At 36.2% G+C, this 23,939-nt stretch overlaps 1 protein-coding gene across 2 annotated transcripts in view; it reads left to right on the plus strand.

Moving 5' to 3' along the window:
* The first annotated feature begins 281 nt into the window (after positions 1-281).
* Positions 282-23,939, plus strand: part of LOC127164584 (uncharacterized) — a 46,861-nt gene continuing 23,203 nt past the window's right edge. Inside the window, exons 1-5 of one of the 2 annotated variants that reach the window (XM_051108587.1) lie at positions 282-555; positions 10,628-10,693; positions 17,897-18,074; positions 21,574-22,044; positions 22,144-22,588. In XM_051108587.1, coding sequence (XP_050964544.1) covers positions 403-555; positions 10,628-10,693; positions 17,897-18,074; positions 21,574-22,044; positions 22,144-22,580 — 1,305 coding nt within the window. In that variant the 5' untranslated portion in view covers positions 282-402 and the 3' untranslated portion in view covers positions 22,581-22,588. Of the gene's footprint in view, positions 556-10,627; positions 10,694-17,896; positions 18,075-21,573; positions 22,045-22,143; positions 22,589-23,939 lie in introns of those variants that run through there. The other variant, XM_051108588.1, reaches the window with a different exon arrangement.

Raw genomic sequence — 23,939 nt, forward strand, 5'->3', positions numbered from 1 at the left:
TTCCCACTAATGAGCTTTGATTTGTGGGACTGATAGTGTGTGTGGTTTCCTTAAAACGACTCTGTAAATCCTCAGTAATGTAATTAAGCACGACGGCAGATTTATGCATGTAGCAGGACAGAACCTGATCCTTGCCTATTCTTTCTGTTCTGAAAAGCCCTTTGTCTACTTTGCCATCCACTGTTTTGGGCTTGTGTGTGTACATTTCCTAATTTTCGATAAAGATGACTCACCTGACTGGTTTGGTATAATCATTAACAGAAGCAATGAGCTCTCAAGCATTTCATTCCAGAGAGCAAAACCAAATTTGGCTAGATTACGAGGACAACAGAAACCAAGACAACTCTTTTTGTCCAAATAACCACCAATAACTTGGGTTTGAGAGTAAACAGAAAACACAGCATGTTGACAACTGAGGAAGGACCTAAAAGGCACAATTACAGCTGGAAACCTCATTCTGTCGGAGGCGCTCAACCTCGTTTCAGTCACCCTGGGAGATGCGTCAACAGCAAAGCCTGGCATCTGAGCTCCAGACCCCAGCGCTGGAGAAATACGGTGAGTCTCCACCACACCAGGGTTCTTCAAAACCCTTTGGCATTGGTAAGCTCGGCCTGTCAGTGGATCTCTGATCTCTGCTTTAGAAATGAAAGAGCACTTCAAATCAACCTCATGTTGAGAGGATGGGGAAGCAGGGACAAGAAAGAAGGCGACAGCAGGCCTGAAATCGGAGCATCTGCCCAGGTTTCCGTAATGAATGTTAAGCAGGTTAGCTGCTGGGGTGCGGCCGTGCCAGAGGTCAGTGACGGGCAAGGCAAACTTCGCCTTTATGCCCCCCCAGAGAGACTCCGAAATCGGGCAAGGTGCTAACTCCTGCTCTTGCTATTGTGGCGGTACCACTAACCATATTGATCTCTGATGCTAGCAGATTAGGGCATAAAGAAGGCTCTGTCCAAGCGGTGGGGGTCCGCTTCTGATTCTCTAGTCTCCTTTCGGGGTCACAGAATCTGTGGAGCCCCTCTGACCCTCCGAGTCAACACGTACACACACCATTGGCTCTGCAAAGGTGGCGAGGATGGACACTATTAAGCCAGATTGGTTGGACGGTTACATTCATGGCTCATCATAGCTGACCCGGCGAGCGGCAGTGGGCCGTTGGTTTTGTGCGTGTGTTTTACACCGGTCTCCTCCATGCTGGGGATCAAGGCCTGCCCCTTTTGTAGACTATTAATAGGGTTGCCGTTTGGAGACCTCATTGTTTTGGGGGAAAAAAGGATTTCCTCATGTGTTCGTGGAGCTTTTGTGGTTTGATTGATGTTCTGTGTTGTAGGGTTGTGTGTGGATGATGTTAGGGTGTGCGTTTGTTGTGTATTAGCTTGGTAATTCTCTTGTTGCGGACGTCTGTGTAATGTGGTTTGTCAGAGATTGCTCTATAAGCTTAGACAAGTTATCTGCTTATATCAACTCAATTGAGATTGAAAAGTTCACCTATCTAGGCTGAATCAGTTGAATCAGAAGGGTTCTTAAAGAGATAGTTCAACCAAAAATTAAAATTCTGTCAGTAAATACTCACCCTCATGTCGTTCAAAACCTGTAAGACCTTCGTTCATCTTCAAAACACAAATTAAGATATTTTTGATGAAATCCGAGAGCTTTCTGATCCTGCATAGACTGCAACACAACTGAAACTTTCAAGTGTTGTGGTACTCGAGACAAAGACATTATTTTTGTTTTCTTTGAGCACAAAAAGTATTCTCTTGGCTTCATAACCACTGATGTCACATGGACTATTTTAATGATGTCTTTACTACTTTTCTGGGTCTTCAACATTTCAGTTGCGTTGTTGTCCATGCAGGGTCAGAAAGCTCTCGGTTTCATCTAAAATATTTAAGACATAATCAATGTTTATGGACGATCATTGAAGCGATGAGTCAGAGACCAGATGATCACTCTATATTGGCCATATTTCATGCGCTGATATGTACAAGACATAATCTTATTCATATGTTTTATTTAATTTTTGGTTCTGAAGATGAACGGATTTCAACATTTGCAACTGAAACATTCAGGCGTTGTGGGACTCTCGTAAACAGACGTTGAAAGTTGACACGGAAGAGAAGAAATTGTTGATTAAACACGTTATTTTTGTTTTCTTTGTGCACAAAAAGTATTCTTGTAGCTTTATAAAACTGATATTGAACCACTGATGTCACATGGACTATTTTAATGATGTTCTTACTACCTTTCTGGGCTTGAACGTGACAGTTGCATTGCTCTCTATGCAGGGACAGAAAGCTCTCAGATTTCATCAAAAATATCTTAATTTGTGATCTGAAGATGAACGGATTTCAAACGACATAAGGGGGGGAATAATTAATGACAGAATTTTCATTTTGGGTGAACTGTCCCTTTAAAGGGTTAGTTCACCCCCATATTTTAAATCTGTCATTAACTGCTCACCCTTATGTTGTTTCAAACCCATGTTCATCTTCAAAACACAACAAAGAAAGATATTTTTAATGAAACCTGAGAGATTTCTGTAAACTCAATTGAAAGTCCATGCAACCAACATGTTGATGCTTCAATGTTGAAACTTCATGAACTTCATTGTAAAAGTAATTCATATGAATCGAGTGACTTAAGTCTTCTCAAAAGACACAATCGCTGTATATGATGAACAATGGAGGGTCAGCAAAAACAGCATCATTTGAACAAATGAAATTGCACAAAAGTCTTATGGGTTTGAAATATCATAATGGTGAATAACTGATGACCGAAATTTAACTGTCCCTTTAAGGAAAGTACTGTGGAAGTATCAGTAGCAAAAGCTACACAACAATTTTCCTTTCTAGAGCTAGGTAAAAATATTATTTTTGTGATTAATCACAATTTTCACTTAAAGGGATCCAAAAATGAAAATTCTGTTATTTATTATACACCGTTATGTCGTTCCAAACCCGTAAGACCTTCATTCATCTTTGGAACACAAATTAAGATATTTTTGATGAAATCCGAGAGCTTTCAGATCCTGCAAAGACAGCAACTGACATGTTTTCGTGGTGCACAAAAAATATTCTTGTAGCTTCATAACATTACGGTTGAAACACTGATGTCACATGGACTATTTTAACAATGTCCTTACTACCTTTCTGGAAGTTGAACATTTCAGTTGCGCTGCAGTCTATGCAGAGTCTTGGATTTCATCAAAAATATCTTAATTTGTGTTGCGAAGATGAACAAAGGTCTTATGGGTTTGGAAAGACATGAGGGTGAGCAATTAATGACAGAATTTTCATTTTTGCGTGAACTATTCCTTTAAACATTCCTGATAATGATTGATCTAGAACCAAGTTTTAACCAACCGAGAACCTTTTATTCTATTTTCAGTGACTGTCTGACAATGTATTTGTACGGCACTTCCCATCCTGCATGTCACTGCTAATTCACTTAACATTTTGTGTCTCTCAGCATTTACTGTGTCCACAGGAGGACAATTGAGATTTGTTGAAAAGATAAAAGGGTGCCTGTGTGTTTGTACATATCAGCCCATGAAATATGGCCAATACAGAGTGATCATCTGGTCTCTGACTCATCGCTTCAATGATCGTCCATAAACATTGATTATGTCTTATATAAGACAGTTGAAAACATGCAAGAACTTTCCTTAAGAAATGGACAGATGGCGCACAAGCCAACAGAGGAAGAGACGGCAAGGGAGGAGAAGAAAGGACCACTTTGCTTATTAGTACATCAAGTAATTGGATCTTCCTCCTTCCACCTACTTGTTTTTGACAAGCTTTACATTTCCTGTGTCCCTGGACCAGTCGAGGAGCATTTCCTGTCTGGTCCCAGTCTGTGTGATGCAATGGTAAACAGTCTCCCTGACAGGAAAAGCCCAAAGGACGAGGGCTCTGCTGCGCCCCTGAGACATTGAGGCAATGGAAAGCCCATCTGCCTGGAATTGGCCTAATCTCATCTGCTGAATTGGACGATGGGATACAGAAAACACCAATCACGCCTGTCCAATTTCATTATGGATCTCAATGATGAGAAGTTCAGAGAGGAGAGCAGAATGGTGTGGGCTGACTAGCCTCAGTACAGACCCGCTTATGTTTGCTCGAGAGCTCCGATTGAAATAAGACCGTCACCCTGTGACCTCTAAGCCAGGGTGTTGGATTACGACATGAATATGACATCTAATCAAGGCCGCTGTTCACCCAAGCTGATGTTTAAAAACGCAGCCTGTGGTGTTGTGACTTTTAATGAGTTTTAGGGTCTCATGAGGTCTTGTTCGTCGCTTTGCCAATCTGTGAAGACTGAATATTACTGTCCTCATTCACAAAAACACAAGCACTATTTTCTTCTCCGTCTAATCTCTGTGTTCTTCCACCTCAGGATCACCCATATGGATCCAAACATACTTGAATTCACGCTCAAGAAGTAATTAGGGCGAAGGCAGGTTATTGTGTACTAAGAGGCCGCAATTCAGCTACGGTTTGGTCATTGTGCATCGTCCAGGAGTCGTTTAGGTGAAGAGCATAATAAGACAAGCAGAAATTGCAGGGCATTTTATCTGTAAGAATATTGTCTGCAATGCTGTTCAGAGACAAGTCATTTCCAAGTCTATGGCCAACTTTAGGTTTAATTAGCTATTTAAATGCTTTAAAAGGATAGTTCACCCAAAAATGAAAATTTTGTCATTAATTTCTCACCCTCATGTTGTTCCAAACCCATAAGACCTCGTTCAAACTCAATGTTATGAAGCTACGAGAATACTTTTTGCGCGCTAATTTGTGTTCTGAAGATGAACAAAGGTCTTACAGGTTTTGCACAAAATGATTGTGAGTAATTAACGACAGAATTTTAATTTTTAGTTGAGCTATCCCTTTAAAAATTATAATTAGAATATATTAGATAAGTAGATAATTTGAAGTATAAAAATGCATCTACAAATTCAATGATTTGATTACAGAACTATAATAATACCCCAATGTGTCACAGATTGCATGCAACAGGCATTAAGCATCTGAGACTGAACCCAATGTAATATATGATATATATTTTTCTATATTAAGAGTGATATTCCCATATATGTTACCTATAAGATAATACAGAATTTTCATACACATACATTCTTTGGGTAGATAAAGATTATTACATATAAAATCCCTACACTAAAATTTATGCACATTATGTACATATGTACATATGTTAATAATATCTATTTGATCATTTTTATTTGGTAATATACATAGCAACCATATATGTAAACAGTATATATTAGTTTTTGTTATAAATTTATTAAATACATGTCTATCTTTTAGATTTACTTACATACTATTAACATGTACTGACATGTATCACACATAAATAAGCATACATATTTGTATGCGCTAGATATATATGTTAATATTTGAAATTGTTCCAATTTTTAATTTGGTTTCATGTATGTTTTTAGCTCATACAACAATATATTTTATATATGGAAAAGTAATATATCTACATATTGTACATTTGTATATTGGAAGAAATAAATGCACAGATTTCTTTGTTATTCATAATTATGTGCATTATTTGAGCAAAGTTAGGTATGTTTATTTTTTTTTGAATATTTGGAGAATATACTTTTTTATTTAATGCACCTTGATTTTTTTTGTAATGATTATTTGTTCATTGTGTATAGTAGGTTATCCCAATAATAAATAGTTTTTAATTTTCTTACCCTGCTTTAACATGGTTTTTCTGCTGTACAAAACAGACTTTATTTATGTTTTAATTATTGGTTCAGTATTTTTTTGTCACATGCCATGCAAATCTATTATATGAACAGTTATAGGTGTTTACTTAACATTCGTGTTAATTTACTGTAAATTTTTTATTGAATGCATTTTTTTTTGAGACTGTGAATGCCAAATAAAGCATTTTTTAATTATATTCCAAATTTTATATATACATACAGTGCTGTTCAAGATTGTTAATGTTTTTTAATGAGCATAAGTTTCTTATTCTTATTTACTTCATCAAAAAAAAAAAAAAAACTGAAAAAATTTAGTGAAATATTATTGCAATTTAAAATAACTGTTTTCTATTTTAATATACTTTAAAATATAATGTATTCCTGTGAAGCAAAGCTGAATTTTCATCATCATTACTCCAGTCTTCAGTGTCACACGATCCTTCAGAAATCATTCTAATATGCTGATTTATAATCAACGTTGGAAACAATTGTGCTGCTTAATATTTTTTGGAACCTGTGATACTTTTTCAGGATTCTTTGATGAATAAAAAGTTAAAAAGAACAGTGTTTATTCAAAACAGAAATGTAGCGTTACAATATACACTACTATCCGAAAGTTTGGGGTAAGCTAATTTTTTCTTTCTTTCTTTAAAAGAAAATGATACTTTTATTCAGCAAGGATGTGTTAAATGGATAAAAAGTGATAGTAAAGACTTATATTGTTAAAAAAAGGTTTCTATTTTGAATAAATGCTGTTCTTTTTAACTTTTTATTCATCAAAAGATTTTTAAAAAGTAGGTAAAAAAGAGACACTGCATACTGAAGTAATGGCTGAGAAAATTCATCGCTGTGTCACAGAAATTCAATATATTTTAAAGTATTTTTAAATAGGACACCAATATTAGAAATTGCAATTTCTTCTGTATTTTTAATCAAATAAACACAGCCTTAATGAGCATAAGAGACTCTTAACATTATTAATAATAGGAATTCCATAATTAGGAATCATTCCAAAATAACTGGATCGAACCATAATTTCAGATTTCAGAATGCAGTGCTTTCAAAAGGGTTTGTTGTTGGATAAATATGTGCATTTTTACAAATAATGTGTGTCCTAAGATTAAAATGGTTCAAATCTGTGATGGCAATCACATGCTACAATGGCTTCGAATGTGGCTAAATCCAACTGTTTTGTACAAAAAACAGCCTAAAACAAAACTTCAAAAAAAGAGAACAATGCTGCAACCTGTCAATAGCGATTTTCCTAATTCTTCTCAATGGACAGGTTCAAGCAGGCGTTCAGTATTCTTTCTTTGGTCCCACTCTGCAGGTCCCACACATCGCCCACAGGTGGGCTGGTGACTTCAGATCTCACAATTCCCTGCCCCAGTGTGTGACCGCTGTGAGAGAGAGGGAAAACCACCAGGCTGCCAGGCCAAAGCTGACTCAGAAGCTCTGGCATCTGCCACAGTGAGACTGATGACCTAAGAGGAGCGAAATACGTGACCTCAGTGAACAGGGACAGGGATAGACAGAGGAATCGTGAGATGTCTGTGGTGATGGATGAGTCTCTGTTGGAGCCCTGGGCCACAGGTCAGATAGATGAGAGCGTCCGAGAGCGAGTGAAAAGAAAAAGGGATCTGAGCGATGGAGCTGAGACCCCCACGGGCCGGCTGTATTGCAGCTAAAGGCAAAGATAGCTGATGAGAGCTTGATGAACTTCCTCAGAAAGGCTGATGCAGTGGTCGGTATTCACTATTGAGATGCAACACAGCTCTCAGGCAAAGACAGAGGGTCAATTGACATTCAGAGAAGGAGGTCTATGAATCACAGTTGTGTGTGTGTGTGTGGTCATGTTAGTGTAGGCAGTGTTTGTGCACAAACTCTGAAGAGATTAAATAAGAAACATTAAAGATTATTTCAACAAATGTGTCACAACAATCTTCGTGCTTTCCTGTGCAAAACAGTTTGCCACAATGCCAGGGTGTTGTAGATGATTGTATAAGTGTCATTCGGCAGTGTTTGGAGGGGTTTTTAGCATGTCACTCGCTATGAGGTTGCTAGGATGTTCTGGATGGCTGCTTGCTGGCCAGAAAGCCAATGCTTTTTCATTTCATTGTTGGACAGGTGGAAATCAAAAGTCCTTAGAACACAGGTTTTCAAATTGCCGTCTGGGGCTGCAGAGGGGTGTTAAAAGGCCCATTGGAAAGTGTAAAACAAAAACTTTTTTTTTTTTTAAACGACACGGATACCTTTGTTTAGTAGAGAATGCTGTCTGCTCCAGGTTTATACAAATAACAGATATATAAAGTTAAAACAAATTCAATATTTTGTAGATATTTTATTAATTTGATAGTTTAATAAATTGTTTTATAACAGTGACATTATAAAAGCAAATTATTTACTTATTTAAAAACAGGTTGTTATTAAAATGTATTAACACTACTGTTCAAAAGTTCAGTTTCTGTATGTTTTTTTTTTTTTCTTTAAGAAATTAATACTTTTATTCAACAAGGATACATTAAATTATGGAAGCCTGTTTTCTCCACTGAATGAAAGGTTTTTGAGACCTTTTAGCTCACAATTCTGAGAAAAAATGTGAATTATAAAGTCAGAATTGCGAGATATAATCTCACAACTCTTGACTGTTTTTCTCAGAATTGCATGATATAAAGTCAGAATTGTAAAAAATAAGTCAGAACTGCAAGATAAAACTTGCTATTCTTTTTTTCTCACAAATGTGAGTTTGTATCTTGCAATTCTGACGTTTTCTCTCAAGTGAGTTTATATCTTGCAATTCTGCAAGTTATAAAGTCAGAATTGCGTGATATAAACTCGCAATTCTGACTTTTTTTCCCCAAATTGTGATATAAACTTGCAATTGCGAGTTGTAAAGTCAGAATTGCGAGATATAAACTCACAATTCTCACAATTTCCCAGAATTGTGTAACATAATTCCAGAATTGTAAGAAATAAAGTCAGAATTTTAAGAAAAAAACTCGCTATTCTGACTTTTTTCTCACAAATATGAGTTTGTATCTTGCAATTCTGACTTTTTCTGTGACTTTGTGTTTATATTTTGTAGTTCTGACTTTTTCTCAGAATTGCAAGATATAAACTCACAATTCTGACTTTTTTTTCTCACAAATGTGAGTTTGTATCTCGCAATTCTGACTTAATAACTCACAGTTTCATGTTATAAAGTCAGAATTGTGAAATGTAAACTCAATTCTAAGAAAAAAAGTCACTCAACTGTGAGAATTGCAAGTTTTGACTTTTATGCAACTTTGACTTGATAACTTGCAATTGCAAGTTCATACCTCACAATTCTGAGAAAAAAGTCAGAATTGCATGATATGAACTTGCAATTGTGAGAAAAAAGTCAAAATTGTGAGATAAAAAGTCGCAATTATCATTTTTTACTTTTTATCCAGTGGTGGAAACGGGCTTCTATGTTATATTAGGCCAAAGTTGAGAAAAAAAGTCAGAATTATGAGTTTACATCTCGCAATTCTCACTTTATTTCTCAGAACTGTGAATTTACTTTTTAGAAATGCAAGTCTATGTCTTGCGTTTTTGACTTTATATCTTGCATTTGCAAGTTTATATCATGCAATTCTAAGAAAACAGAATTGCAAGTTTATATCGCAATTCAACTTGATACGCAATTCTGACTTTTTTCTCAGAACTGCAAGATATAAACTTGCAATTCTAACTAACAATCTTGCAATTCTTTAAGAAAAATGTCTGAATTGTGAAACAAAAAGTCGCAATTACCCTTTTTTGTTTTTTATTTAAAATTAAAATTAGGGCAAATTAAAGCTAAATTGAGCAAAAGATGAGAAAAAAAGTGTTTTTTTCAAAGACTTGTGAGTTTATAACTCACAATTCTGGCTTTATTTCTCAGAATTCAGAATTTACTTATTAGAATTGCATGTATATGTCTCGCAATTCAAAAAAAAGAAAAAAAATGAATTGCATGATATAAACTTGCAATTGTCTCGACTTGATAACTTGCAATTGCAAGTTTTTATCTCACAATTAAAAAAAAAAAAAAATCTGAATTGCATGATATAAATTTGCAATTGTGAGAAAAAAGTCAGAATTGTGAGATAAAAGGTCGTAATTACCTTTTTTTCCCCAGTGGCCGAAACAAGTTTCCATATTCAACTGAGCAAAAGTTACAGTAAAACATTTGAAATAAATTCTGTTCTTTTTAATTTTCTATTTAGTATCAAAGTTTCCACAAAAATATTATATAGCAAAACTGTTACTGATTCTATTATTTTTTATAAAATTATCTTTGAGCACCAGATCAACATATTAACAATTACCATATTTCTGAAGGATCAGAATAAGAAATGCTGAAAATTCAGCTTTGCCCTTTTTAAAGTAAGGTTTTTTTTTAAGTTAAATAAAAGACTTATTTCCAAAACAAAAACAAACTTACATACAATACATTTTTGTACAATAGTGCCAATGTAAACTTCAAATTTTCTTGGCTCACTCTAAAAAATGCTGGGTTGTTTCAACTGTTGGGTTAATTTTTTAATTAAATTTATAACCCAAGTTGGGTTAGTCTAGATTTAACCCAAAGTTGGGTTGAAACAACCAGCATTTTTTAGAGTGTTGCATTCATAATATCCTACTTACTATTTTTCTCTTCCTCAAATATGAACATATGTAACTGCATTCATATTTAAAGAAGGGGCTTTTTTGTTCATCATTTGGGGTGTCCTGAAAACACTTGACTTATAAAAGCAATAGCCATATGATTAACGTCCATAATACAGAAAACACTGTATATGAGCAAAAATAGACATGTTAATCTTAGCAAACAAGACTAATTAGTGTCAACATCAGTCCTATCTAAACCTGTTTTCTATCCTCCAGGCACCATCATATTACTTCTGCTTTGTGAAACAAGCTGTCCTGTGGAACAGAGCACAGCATCATACGGTGAGTACTTGTGTAAGAACAGCAGTTACGCTTCAATTACGAAGACACGAGACTGACGCGCGTAATTACGCTTCATCAAAGCACAATTCCAATTGATTTAGCATGCCGTACATTGGCATAATCTAATAAGACGAGACTAATATTCAAATCTGACTCCTGTAAACAAACACTATCGCTTGGAAACACATATGCACTGATGGCTTGTGCCCGTCCACCTCACTGTCTCCGTCTTCAAGAGGCCAGAGACTGTGAATGTGCCACAGGCAACAGAGAGGTTACCATGGGGACAGCGAGTTGTGTGGGCTGGCTTCCTGTCTTGGCCTCTGGTTAAACAAACAAGAAAAAAAAGGGCACAAAGATCCACCAGCCTCTTACTGACTAATTTACATCTTCGAAACGTACCAGTACACAATCAGCCAAGGCGCACGAGTATGAATAAACACACTTATGCATCGCTAAACTTGAAAACGCTGGCGCACACACACATTCTCTGCCCTCTGGATCACCTCGGTACGCTATAAAACACTGGGCGCATCGCTGCATTTAAACACTGTGAACTTTACGGGGCCGTCCCAGTCCAAACATCTATTGAGAACAAGAGACGATTAACCCACCCCGTTGGCTTCATACCTCACGGTCTCCATGGACATTGTCGCCACTGAGACGACATCACGAGTGCCGTCAGGGCCCTGAATACTGTACGCCCAAACGATGACACATGCACAGGTGGGCAAACACACTCGTGGGCCCGCCTCGCTCCGCAGACAAACACTGTGTTTACACTGTGATTTATGGTTTGGTTGGGTTGCATTCTGTTTGGTATGACGTGCTTTCTTAACGGCGAGTGGAGCTGTACTTCCATTTTTGTGTGCGTAATAAAGAGGGTGGCCACAGGAAGGCAAGCCGCATTCAAACCACACAGCCATCCGATCGGGAGACAATGAGCTGACTGTGTTAGCACTCCAAAAGATGGTACAGTTCTGACTCTGGAACAGTGAAACATATTGTTTGGAGTTGAAAGGTGATTTGTTATTTTTTTATGCTAAAATGCTTCTGCTGCTCCAGAATAATGATCAAATAATGATGCCTAAAATCACTTGTAGCAAAAATAAATAAATAAAAAATAAATAAAATAATAATATTTGTTGTTTTATTTTTTATTTATTTAGATAAAATAGTATAGAATTTTATAGAATTTTAAGAACTGATGACCTTTGTGAGATAAGATGGAATAATTAAAAAAAAGTTATTTAAGTATAAGATACAAGATATAAGTATAATGCTATCTACAGTGTGCAAGGACTAAATATACACTACAGTTCAAAATGTTGAAGTTGTTAAATATTTAAAAAATCAAACATTTTTTTTTTTTTTTTTTTTTTGGAATTAAGTCTCTTACGCTTTCCAAGGCTGGTTTTATTTGATCAAAAATACAGTAAAGCACTAATATTGTCAGATAACATTACAATTTAAAATAACTATTTTCTAATCAGCCACTACTCCAGACTCCAGTTTCATGATTCTTCAAAAATCATTAAAGTATACTGAAAATAAAATAAAATACAATAAAATACACTGAAAATAACATCATAAAATAAAATAAAATACAAATAAATAAAATAAAATAAAATAAAATAAAATAAAATAAAAACACGGTTACTTAATAACAGAAATAACTTTTTATTTTTGTGGAAACTGACATTTTTTTTCAGGTTTCTTTGATAAATAGAAAGTTTAAAAGCATCATTTATTTGAAGTAGAAATCTGGCTGGTTTTATTTGATCAAAAATACAGTAAAGCACTAATATTGTCAGATAACATTACAATTTAAAATAACTATTTTCTAATCAGCCACTACTCCAGACTTCAGTTTCATGATCCTCCAGAAATCGTTAAAGTATACTGAAAATAAAATAAAATAAAATAAAATACACTGAAAATAAGATTAAATAAAATAAAATACTTAAAAACAGAAATAACTTTATATTTTGTGGAAACTATGACATTATTTAGGTTTTTTGATGAATAGAAAGTTTAAAAAACTTTTTTTTTTTTTAAGTAGAAATCTGGCTGGATTTATTTTATCACAATACAGTAAAACAATAATACTGTGTATATTTTTTTGTACAATTGAAAATAATTATTTTCTATTTCAATAAGAATTTTTTCCTGTAATGGAAAACTTTATTTCTGCATCATTACTCCAGTCTTCAGAGTCACATGATCCTTCAGAAATCATTCAGATACACTGAAAATAATAAAATAAAATAAAATAAAATAAAATAAAATAAAAACACAGTTATAATAACAGAAATAACTTTTAATTTTTGTGGAAACTGACATTTTTTGTTTGTGATCAAAAATAGTAAAACAGTTAAATTGTCAGATATTATTACAATTAAAAAGAAAAAAAACATTCTATTTCATTATTTTTTTTTTTTTTTTTCAGCCACTATTCCAGTCTTTAGTGTCTCAAGATCCTTCAGAAATCATTCAAGTAAAATAAAATAAAATAAAATAAAATAAACTTTATATTTTGTGGAAACTATGACATTATTTAGGTTTTTTGATGAATAGAAAGTTTAAAACTTTTTTTTATGTAGAAATCTGGCTGGATTTATTTTATCAAAATACAGTAAAACAATAATATTTTCAGATATTTTTACAATCGAAAATAATTATTTTCTATTTCAATAAGAATTTTTTCCTGTGATAAAAAACTTTATATTTTGGTGGAAACTGACATTTTTCCACTTTCTCTGATGAATAGAAAGTTTAAAAATATCTTTTTTTTTTTTTTTTTTTTTGACCAGAAATCCAGTAAAACACTTTTACAACTTAATAAATACAATTTTCTATTTTAAAATATTTTACTTTATTCCTGTGATGGAAAATAAAAAATTTTCTGCATCATTACTCCAGTCTTCAGAGTCACATGATCCTTCAGAAATCATTCAGATACACTGAAAATAATAAAATAAAATAAAATAATAAAAACTCAATTAATTAATATAAGAAATAACTTTATATTTTTTGTAGAAACTGTGACATTTTTCAGGTTTCTTTGATGAACATCATTTATTTGAAATAGAAATCTTTTGTAACATTATTATTGTCTTTATTGTCATTTTTGACCCATTGAATGTGTCCTTGTTGAACACAAGTATTCATTTCTTTCAAAAAAGAAAAATCTTACAGACCTCAAACTTTTCTTTTGAATAATCAAAGTTAAACAGCAACTGACAGACAGTGATATTTTGATCATAAATTCAGTTATTTTAGACAAGGAAGTCACACAAGTTGAGTGCTGACATGAGAGTAAATGAGTATGCTGAAGGTGCAGGTGCAGAACTGGACTGAATAAGTTTAGTCATGTAAATTATAATTATATTAACTGTATTTATTTATTTTACAACATAGGTACACAATTAAATCCATATATATATACACTTTATTCAAGGTTCCCTGCTCTGTATTCTGCGGGACGGGGCGAGCTGTTTTGCACAAGGCAGAAAGTTTAAAAGAGAAGGTGAAGGGGTGAAGAGCGATAGAGGAGATGGAAAAAGTAGCCTCATTGTCTGCCGGGACAGAAAGTAGAAAGTTGCTCAGAATGCTAAGCTGCATCTGAGCCTGGCTTCTGACACGAGCGGCTAATCAGATTTGGTCCTCCCAATCCTAGAGACTCCACAATGCTCCCCACTGTCATGTCTTCCCCTCCTCTCCTCCGCTCCTCTCTTCCTCATCCCCCCGTCCCGGAGCAAAGCTAATTACGGCGCAGGCAGAAACACAAATCTGGCTGATTGAAAAAGTCACTCTTTTTCAGCGGGGTTTAACCTTGTTAGCGCTAAGCCTGGCTTTCTTAGACGTCAGGCCTTTTTGAGAGGAATCCTCTGTTCCCCTGCAGACAGAGGCACAGAGACACACTTCTGTTTGGCCCCCGATCGCCTCGTCTCCCCCCGGCGGAGGGTTCACACAGAGGCAGTGCTATTAAGCGTGCGTGTGTATGCGTACGTGTGTTTGTGAAGAGGCTGAGGAGTGTATGCAGGCCTCTTCTCGGTACGGGCCATCTGGGACTCTGGTTTACAGACTCCCTGCATTCACGAGCGCACGCTGGCCCATCTCTGTCAGAAGGCCGTCCGGCACGAACACTCGAGGTTAATGACATTAGTACAGGCGCTGTGCGTGTGTGTGCCGCAGTGCGGCCCGCCTGACGCCAGGGGGTCATGTCATTTCCTGTAGGCCTCTGAAGAGCCCACACACTGGGGCAGAGGACCCTCGGGCCCGACATGGGGCTACAATCACCATTACAAGGTCAAAGACACTCAGCGTTTAATGTACAATGCCACTCTCAGAGGACTCCAAACAGCTTCTGCAAGTGAGCTCTTTGCTTTTATTGCTTTCAGGTTGGGGTCGGAGATGATGATTTGGGGTATTTTTAGAGACATCTTTATTTCCTAAATTTAACCAGGAAAATCCAATTGAGATATTAAGATATTACAATCTCTTCCTCCAGAAAGTTCTGTTCAGCACACAAAATAACAGTACTCATACACAGTCCAAAACAAAAAAACAAAACAAAAAAAAAAAAAAAAAAATAGGTGTCCTTTCAAACAGTTTGCAAAAGACATTTAAAAGTGTTCAAAGGTGGAAGTTTATATTTAATCTGAATACATTTTGTAATTCATTCTAAAACTGCAATTTACTCCACATTTAAATATTACAGTAATAGTAATACTTCATTTTCTTAATACTTATAAATAAAATCTGTATTATTATTATTATTATTATTATTATTATTATTATTATTATTATTAATCACCTTACCTTTTTACTATTTTTATAGTCTTAAATACTTTTTATTTTACTGTGAAATATTAGTAATATTTATTATTTTATTTTATATTTTTTATTTTACTTTTTTATTTTAAATGTTTATTTTATTTAGTAATAATAATAATAATAACAATAATAATAATAATAATTATTATTATTATTATTATTATTTTGTTCTATTTTTATATTATATATTTATTTTATTTAGTTTTTTAGTAATAATAATAATTATCATAGTAATAATAATACTCATTATTTTTATTATTAGCTTTACTTTATTATTATTATTATTTATTTTTTTATTTACATTTTCAGTGTTTTTATTTATTTATTTTTTTCTATCCGTAAATATTTGATGTTTTTTTTTTTTACAGTGAAACATTGCAATAGCAATATTTATTATTATGTTTTATATTTTATTTAGTAATAAAATAATTGTATTAGTTGTATTATTTAGTACTAGTAGTAGTGTATTTAAATAAATAAATAAATAAATAAATAAATAACAATTAAATAAATAAATAAATACAACCACAGCGAACTGGGTGCTTTAAAAAGAAAAAAAGTTATTATTATTATCATTATTATTATATTTTATATTTTCAGTTTATTTAGTAGTAGTAGTAGTAATAATTGTTGTTGTTGTTGTTATTATTATTATTATTATTATTGTTATTATTATTCACTACAGATCTTATGCTACAGATTTTTATTTTACAGTGAAACACTGCAATAGTAATATTTATTATTCTGTTTTATAATAAATAAAATAGTAATAAAATAATGTTATTAGTAGTATTATTTAGTAGTAGTAGTAGTATAGTCATAAATAAATAAATAAATAATTTAATTATTATTATTTTGTTTTATATTTTATGTTACTTAGTTTATTTAGTAGTAATAGTAGTAGTAATAATAATAATAATTAATATTATTATTATTATTAGCTTTACTTTATTGTTATTGTTATTATTATCATTATTTACTTTACATTTTGCATTTTTGTAAATACTTTATTTATATATTTATTTTACTGTGAAACATTCCAATAGTCATATTACAATTCAGTTTTATATTTTTATTTAGTAATAAAATAACTTTTAATAGTATTTTATTTTAGTTGTAAAAGTAGTAGTGTAGATAAATAAATAAATAAATAAATAAATAAATAAATAAATAAATAAATAAATAAATAAATATTGTGCATTCCTACAAACAACCACAGCAAACTGGGAGCTTTTTAAAATAAATAAATAAATAATTTTACTTTTTATTAATATTATGAATTACTTTTTATATTTAAAATATATTTATATTTTTATATTTTTATATTTATTACTAGTATTATTTAGTAGTAGTAGCAGTGTACTCATAAATACATATATAACAGAAAACTGGGAGGTTTTTTTTCCATCACATTTTTTATCAGGAAAAAGCACATTAGTGCGATTATGGGTTTAAAGTGATCGTAAACATTAAGATTGCATGTTTCACTAACCTCAACAACATGAAAAAAAGGTAATGGACATAGGGATCCCTTTCAGCCGTTTAAGACAGATGTGTTGGGACAGGAGGACAGAAAGAGCGATCGAATGAATGAAAGAATGACTGAAGGGAGATAAAAGGTGCGAAAGATCTGTTTGTATCAGAGGAGAGGCTTCATTAGTGTCAGAGAGAGAGTGTGTAAAATGGTTTGGGGTCACCGCTCTGAGCTCCAATAACGCAGGCAACAGAGAGCACATGTCCCCTTTGATAACATTGTCAGCTCAGACATAGCCATGTTTACTCAGCAATTTACTGTCAGTCAATTCAAAAGGGATAAAGACATAAAGACGTGTGTGTATTTGTGCTTTTTAACATTGCCCTGTGGCACTGGACAGGTTAAGACTTGCTCTCCGACAAGTTACAAGCAGTGTGGCACCCATCTGGCTACACAAAGCAAAGAGAAAGTGTGCGAGCACACATATAAACAAAGAGAACTGCCAAAATTACCAAGAGTCTGTTCAGATTCTCGTAAAAATGTACATGTTGTGTTTGTTATTTAAAAAACATAGGCTGTGAATTTGTCCAAAGATGCAGCTATGTTTGCTAGCTGGCCGTTGCTAGCCGGCAGGCAAAGGGCAAGCGAGTTAACCTTTCTAAATATCAATATTGACCAACTGCTGCTCCTTACTTTCTTGTTCATGCTAACCCTACAGCAAGAATGCTGAACGTATATGTGTGTCACAATGAAAGGCAAAATTGAATAAGCTGTTTCAATATGTCAACACTAGGGGGCACTGCAGAGAGGTACTTAGGCTGAAAAAGTGCTGTGACTTTCCAAATGTTATTTTGTAAATTAGTACCAAGATGTTTTTTTCATCTCTTCAGGTAATCAGACGTGAGAAATGCCCTCCACCCTTGTGTTCTCGTTTTCAAGCACATATGGAGGCCTGGCCTGTCCATTTCAGACCCCCACATTTTCTAAACACGCATCCCAGATCAGGGCCTACTCGTTTGGGGCAAAAACAACGACAGCAGAGTGCTCCACAACCTCAAAGATGTCCAGGTTTGTACTGATATACAGTCATTTTACTCATATATTTTCTCAGACGCAGGGGTTAAATTTAACAAAGTGGCATGGTTCCAATGAATATGAAAAGAAAGGACATTCATATGCATCATATATCAGTCATTATTTGAGCTTCTTAATTAAATTAGTCTATTTGTTTATTTATTTATTACTATTTTTTACCATTATGACATAACATCCATATTTCATTCTGCACAATACAATTATGTGTTGCCTCCAATTTTTTTCCATTTGTAGTGTTTAATTTTTTTATTATTCAGACAAAATAAATACATTTAAAAGTATATGAGTATATAAAAGTATATAAATTTAATATTATTTGGGAAGAAAATATTGACTTATTGACCAGTATTTAAATTATCATATCAGTGTACTGCTTATTTATAGTCAGAAAAATATTCTGAAATATTATATGTGACCCTGAACCACAAAACCAGGTCCATTTTTTGAAATTGATACACATAAAAGCTGAATATATAAGCTTTCCATTGATGTATGGTTTGTTAGGACAATATTTGGGCAAGATACAACTGGAAAATCTGTAATCTGAGGGTGCAAATAAAATCAAAATATTGAGAAAATTGCCTTTAAAGTTGTCCAAATGAAGTTCTGAGCAATGCATATTACTAATCAAAAATTTTTTTTTATTTATTTATGGTAGGAAGTTTACAAAATATCTTCATGGAACTTATTTACTTAATATCCTAATGATTTATGGCATGAAGAAAAAATACAATGACCCATACAATGTATTTTTGGCTATTGCTACAAATATACCCATGCTACTTAAGACTGGTTTTGTGGTTCAGGGTCACATATTAGATTTTAATATCTGAAATTGAGCTACTGTGTTAAAAACGCAAGTATGAATCTAAATAAATGTCACATATGCATTAAGCTCATATATGCATGTTTACTGTGGCGCCGCCCTCCTGGTGGCCTGCTACTACCACTAGGCCTGTGCTGTGGTGTGAAGGTATTTGGATAAGGTCGGTCATTAACGCGCATCAGGACCATGTCTTTCAGAGTGAGCTTGGGAGTCAACAGAGATGGGAGCATTACTCTACATCACAGGCCAAAACTAATTATACAGCCATATGGTGCTCGGAGACTCTAACAATCAACCCCGACCTGCCTTTAGCTCCCCAAGGAGCGTAGGGGGGCGAGGCCGCAACAGTGCGATATGACACATGTCGTTCACACACATACATTTTGAATGTGTGTGTATGTGTGTGTGTGTGAGACTGTGACAGATGGACTAGGCAATGGTATTGTAAGAACAGCAGTGCAGCTATGTGCTTTCCAGTCTCTCTCTCTCTCTTTTTCTCTTTCCCCTCACTCAGTCCTTTTCTCTCGCTGTTCTGTCCTCTGACTCCTCAGTGACACAGACTGAGTCAAACAAGAGCGTATTGTGTAGGGGCCTCTGGTTTGCTTCAACACAGGCCCCTGCTGGGGGACTCACAACATACTGGCCTGAGGGACAACAAACGATAAGGGACGAGAGCCAGAGACGGTTGGTTTATTGTTGATTTGATGACCAAAAACAACACGAATATTCACAGCTCGAAGCTGGCAGCCTGGGTAGAAAGAGATCTGAAGTCAATCTGAAATCCCAATTCTTGGGGTGACCCCAAGGTCCTCTATAGCACAGTGGTTATGGGCCCACCAAAAAACATTTTGTCCCAGATCCATGAATTGTAGCAATGCCCGATATCATAACAAGACAGCAACACCAAAACATCATAAGTCATTTTGGTTTCTTCAGCAAGAGAAAGACCGGCACATCTGCACATCATGCAAGAGGAAAGTCTCTGTAATTCTCTCCCAGCAGGCATCGGCATCAAGAGCCATTGAAGAAAGAGTCAGGCTTGGCTCATTTGTTTGCTTTGCTGTCATTGCATCCATAATTAGCTATATGGGGTTTCTAATCCCAATTATGAGAATGAGTTCCTTCATATAGTGGTCGCAAGTGGTAATTATCATATCTTAGAGTCACTCTGCATACTGAGCTGGGAACTGGACAGCTGCTCCTGCAGAGGGGCAGAGTTTTAGAAGGGAAGGAGGGGTGTCCGGGGCCCTTGTTAGGAACCAGGGGCCCGCAACAGGCAAAAGACTGTTTGCTCTGAGGCTCAGTGGAGTAGGGCAGCGTCAGCTATTGGGCTGGGTGGCCTTTGCCTCTCTCTTCTCCTTTTTAGCTGTAAATGATGATGAATACGCTTTCCGCCTGACCCTCATGCAGGACCCCCATGTTAATTATTCAGGACCTCTTTTTGTGTGCGCCCCGAACAATGCATGTCATTAAGCCTGGGTGTGTGTGGATGTACGTGAGTGTGTGTTTGAGTGTGTGAGTGTGTTCTGTTCATCTCTACATGAGACAGCTGCAAACTGGGCGCTCTGTGTTGCGGTATAGTTTGTTTAGTGAAGGATTTCTGCTCTTCTGCATTAGCAATGCCCTTTCTTATTTGCATTTTTGAGTCAGGATTCCCTAAACCTCATCCTGCGGTGCGACCCTAACCTTGACCCAGATGTAATCTCCCCCTTGGCCAAGGGTTTCCTATCCTGCTCTTAAAGGACAACCTTCTTGCAGTGTTCATCTCAAGATCTCCAACCAACTAATCAAGGTCTTAAGGGTTACTAGAAACAGCTCTTGTGCATTAGCAATGCACTTTCTAATTTGCTTTTTTGGAATTAAAGCTCACACTGTGGTGCAACCCAAACCTTGACCCAGTTGTAATCTCCCTCTTGGTCAGGGGTTGGCAAGCTCGGTCCTAAAGAGCCGTTGTCCTGCAGAGTTTAGCTCTAACCTTAACCCTAACCTATCTATAGCATTAGTAATCCTAAAGACATTGATTAGCTTGTTCATTTGTGTTTGATTAGGGTTGGAGATAAATTCTGCAGAGCAGCGGATCTCTAGGACAGAACTTGCCTAACTCTGAGTAAAGATTCTCTAGGACCCCTCTTGGCTCTCTAGGATCGGAGTGTCCTACTCCTGCCCTTGGTCAAGGGTTTCCAATCCTGCTCCTAGAGAACCACCTTCTTGCAGCATTCATCAGATTTTTAACCAACTAACCAAGACCTTAAGGGTTACTAGAAACTGCTCTTGTGCATTAGTGATGCCCTTTCTCATTTGCATTTTCGAGAAAAGATTCCCTAACCTCAACTTGCGGTGTGACCCTAACCTTGACCCAGTTGTAGTCTCCCACTTGGGCATGGGTTTCCAATCCTGCTTCTAAAGGACCACCTTCTTGCAGCATTCAGTTTCAGATCTCCACCATCTAATCAAGGTCTTAAGGTTTACTAGAAACCTCCAGTCAGATTTTTGGAGCAGTTTTAAGCTTAACTCTGCAGGACGGTGGCCCTGTAGGAGCAGAATTTGACACTCCTAGTTGTATCTGAACCCCTGCAACCACACAGAGATGGGATGTCCTAATAACTACATTCATTTCAAAAGATCTTTAACCTCTTCTTTTCCCAGATACCAAGAGGAGCCAAAATGTGGATAATTCCAGGAGGTCTCAATTCAGTGTGGTTCTACCACTTGTACCCGGATGCCCTAATCCAAGTAGAGCTTCTCCAGAACTCCCAGCAAGTCCGTCTCCCTCTCTCAAGTTTGTTAATCACCCTCAAAAATCCCAAACCCCCTATACACACTTACAGCTGACAGATGAGGAAGAAGATGCATGCTCTGCTCCACAAGATCTGAATCAAGGGCACCATGAAATGGCTGATGAAATGACCCCAACAACTCTGTCCACTCCAACAACCCCAAGCATCCCAGCCACCCCAACTACTCCTGGCACCCAAAGTACTCCAAGTAGCCCAGTCACTCCAGGTACACCAAGTTCATTTGTGACCCCAAATTCTCTTTCCGATTTTAGCCGGCCTTCATCAAGCCAGTTCAGCCGTAGCACTGACCTGAACAGTAGCTTCTCAGATGCCCAGTCAGGTAAATGTTTCTCCTAACACTTGGGTATCATCCATATTAAAATGAAAAGTATATGATGCAGTTAACTGATTTATCTCTGCATTCTCTTTACATTACTAGTGAACTCCAGTGATGACCATTGTGAAGACAATAGCACCAATGACGAAGATAACCATGTTTCTGACGTCGACCAGAATAATTATTATCAAGAGGGCTGCTCTACTTCTCTCCCCGAGCTTCACTTCAGCTCTGCAGGAAGTTGCAGTCAGGTCAGCTCTCGAATGGATGTCCTTCAAGCACGTCTCTCTAGATCTCTCACCTCCTGCAAACAAGAAACACCTTCCACTTGCCTGCCAGACACTCCAATTTACACCTCCAAAACTCCTCAATCCCAACACACCCCAGTCGTCCAACAGTGCACCTATGAAACGCTGCATGGACGCCATGGATCCAGCCGGTCTGGCCTAGGCATTCAGTCACAAAAACCTGATTGCTCGACAACAGAAAGGATGGAACCTTTGGCCTGTGCTTCCTCCCATCATGCCACAGCAAGATGAACTGCAAGGTGAGTTTAATGGGATATTCTAAATATAAGCTAATTATAATGACTGAACTTGAGTAAACTTTATATAACATTTATTGAATTTTATGAATTAAGATATTAATCAGCCCATTTATGAACTTGGCTTAAAGTTTGCTATTCTTCTGGAGACATTTTTAGAAATTCCATCCCTGAAAGAATGGCAAAATCTGATCTCGTACACACACACACACACCTACACACACTGTACGCTTTATTAGATTGAGTCTCGCGTATTCATCCACACACGCTGGGGTCAGTTGGGCCAAACAGAGTTGAACATTCACCGTACCTCAGACATGAAAGAGAACAAAAGAAAATCAAAGTCCTACACCACGAGCATGAGCTTCGGCTTTCTCTACACAGCGACTAAGTCATAAATATGGCAAGGAGCTTTTCTCTTCTGCTCTTTACTGAAAGCAGAGGGAAAGCGAGGGGGTTCTTTTGATGGGGAATCAGGCTGGTACCGTTTGATTCCCCAGTTCAAAGCGGCCAAGGCCTTTACAATGGGGGACGTTGTGGGGGACGAGGGGAGGGTGGCGGTGATGCCGGCTGTGTCGTGTTCTCCCCTCTGAGCCTTAGCCTCCTGCGTTCCCTTCTTTCTTCCTCTTTTCTCTCTCTATTCTCTCCACTCCCTGAAAGGCAGACGTGTGGAGCGGCGGTCATAAATCCGAGCTGACCGCCGCCTCGCTGACGGGTGAACAGTGAGCGAGCCTCAGCTACAATGCGTATCTCTTAGATGCCCTCCGTGCGCTAATTTACCGTCCCCTGCAAGGATAAAGAGCTGGGGCACTGACATCTGACTCAAACTGAGAGTTCATGAAAGAGAGCAAACAATTCAGAAATTGCAGAGAGATTTCTTCGTCTTTTCTCTTTTTTTTTTACTCAGAGGAGTGATAAAGCGACTATCAGCGTCTTGTTTGCTCACTTATGGGGACAGACAGATAATATATCACTGATATGATATTACAGCTGCGGTTTAGTGATTTACTTTAAAATTATTGCAGTGGAGGACAGAAAGTGACAAGAGAGTGACCTTTTCTGAACTTTTTTCAAGTCTGTCTGTGTGCGGTTGTGTGCATACAAGACTATAGGCCAGTCTGGGGGGCTTTTTGTAAAACTGTCCAGCCTTCTGTCAGCCCTCCATGCTATGGTCCAGCAGTCAGTGGCCGACCCCACAGCGACCTCTTTCAGCCCCATCTCAAGAGTGTAACTGTCTTTGACAATGAGCGGGACCCCCAGGCTTCACTGAGACTTCTATACCACACGCACACATTGCCTGGCCCTAAAAATCTCCATACATTGTGGCCAATGAGAGAAAGGAATAAAAAGTGAC

Source organism: Labeo rohita, chromosome 4, assembly GCF_022985175.1.
Source record: "Labeo rohita strain BAU-BD-2019 chromosome 4, IGBB_LRoh.1.0, whole genome shotgun sequence".
Classification (NCBI taxonomy): Eukaryota; Metazoa; Chordata; class Actinopteri; order Cypriniformes; family Cyprinidae; genus Labeo; species Labeo rohita.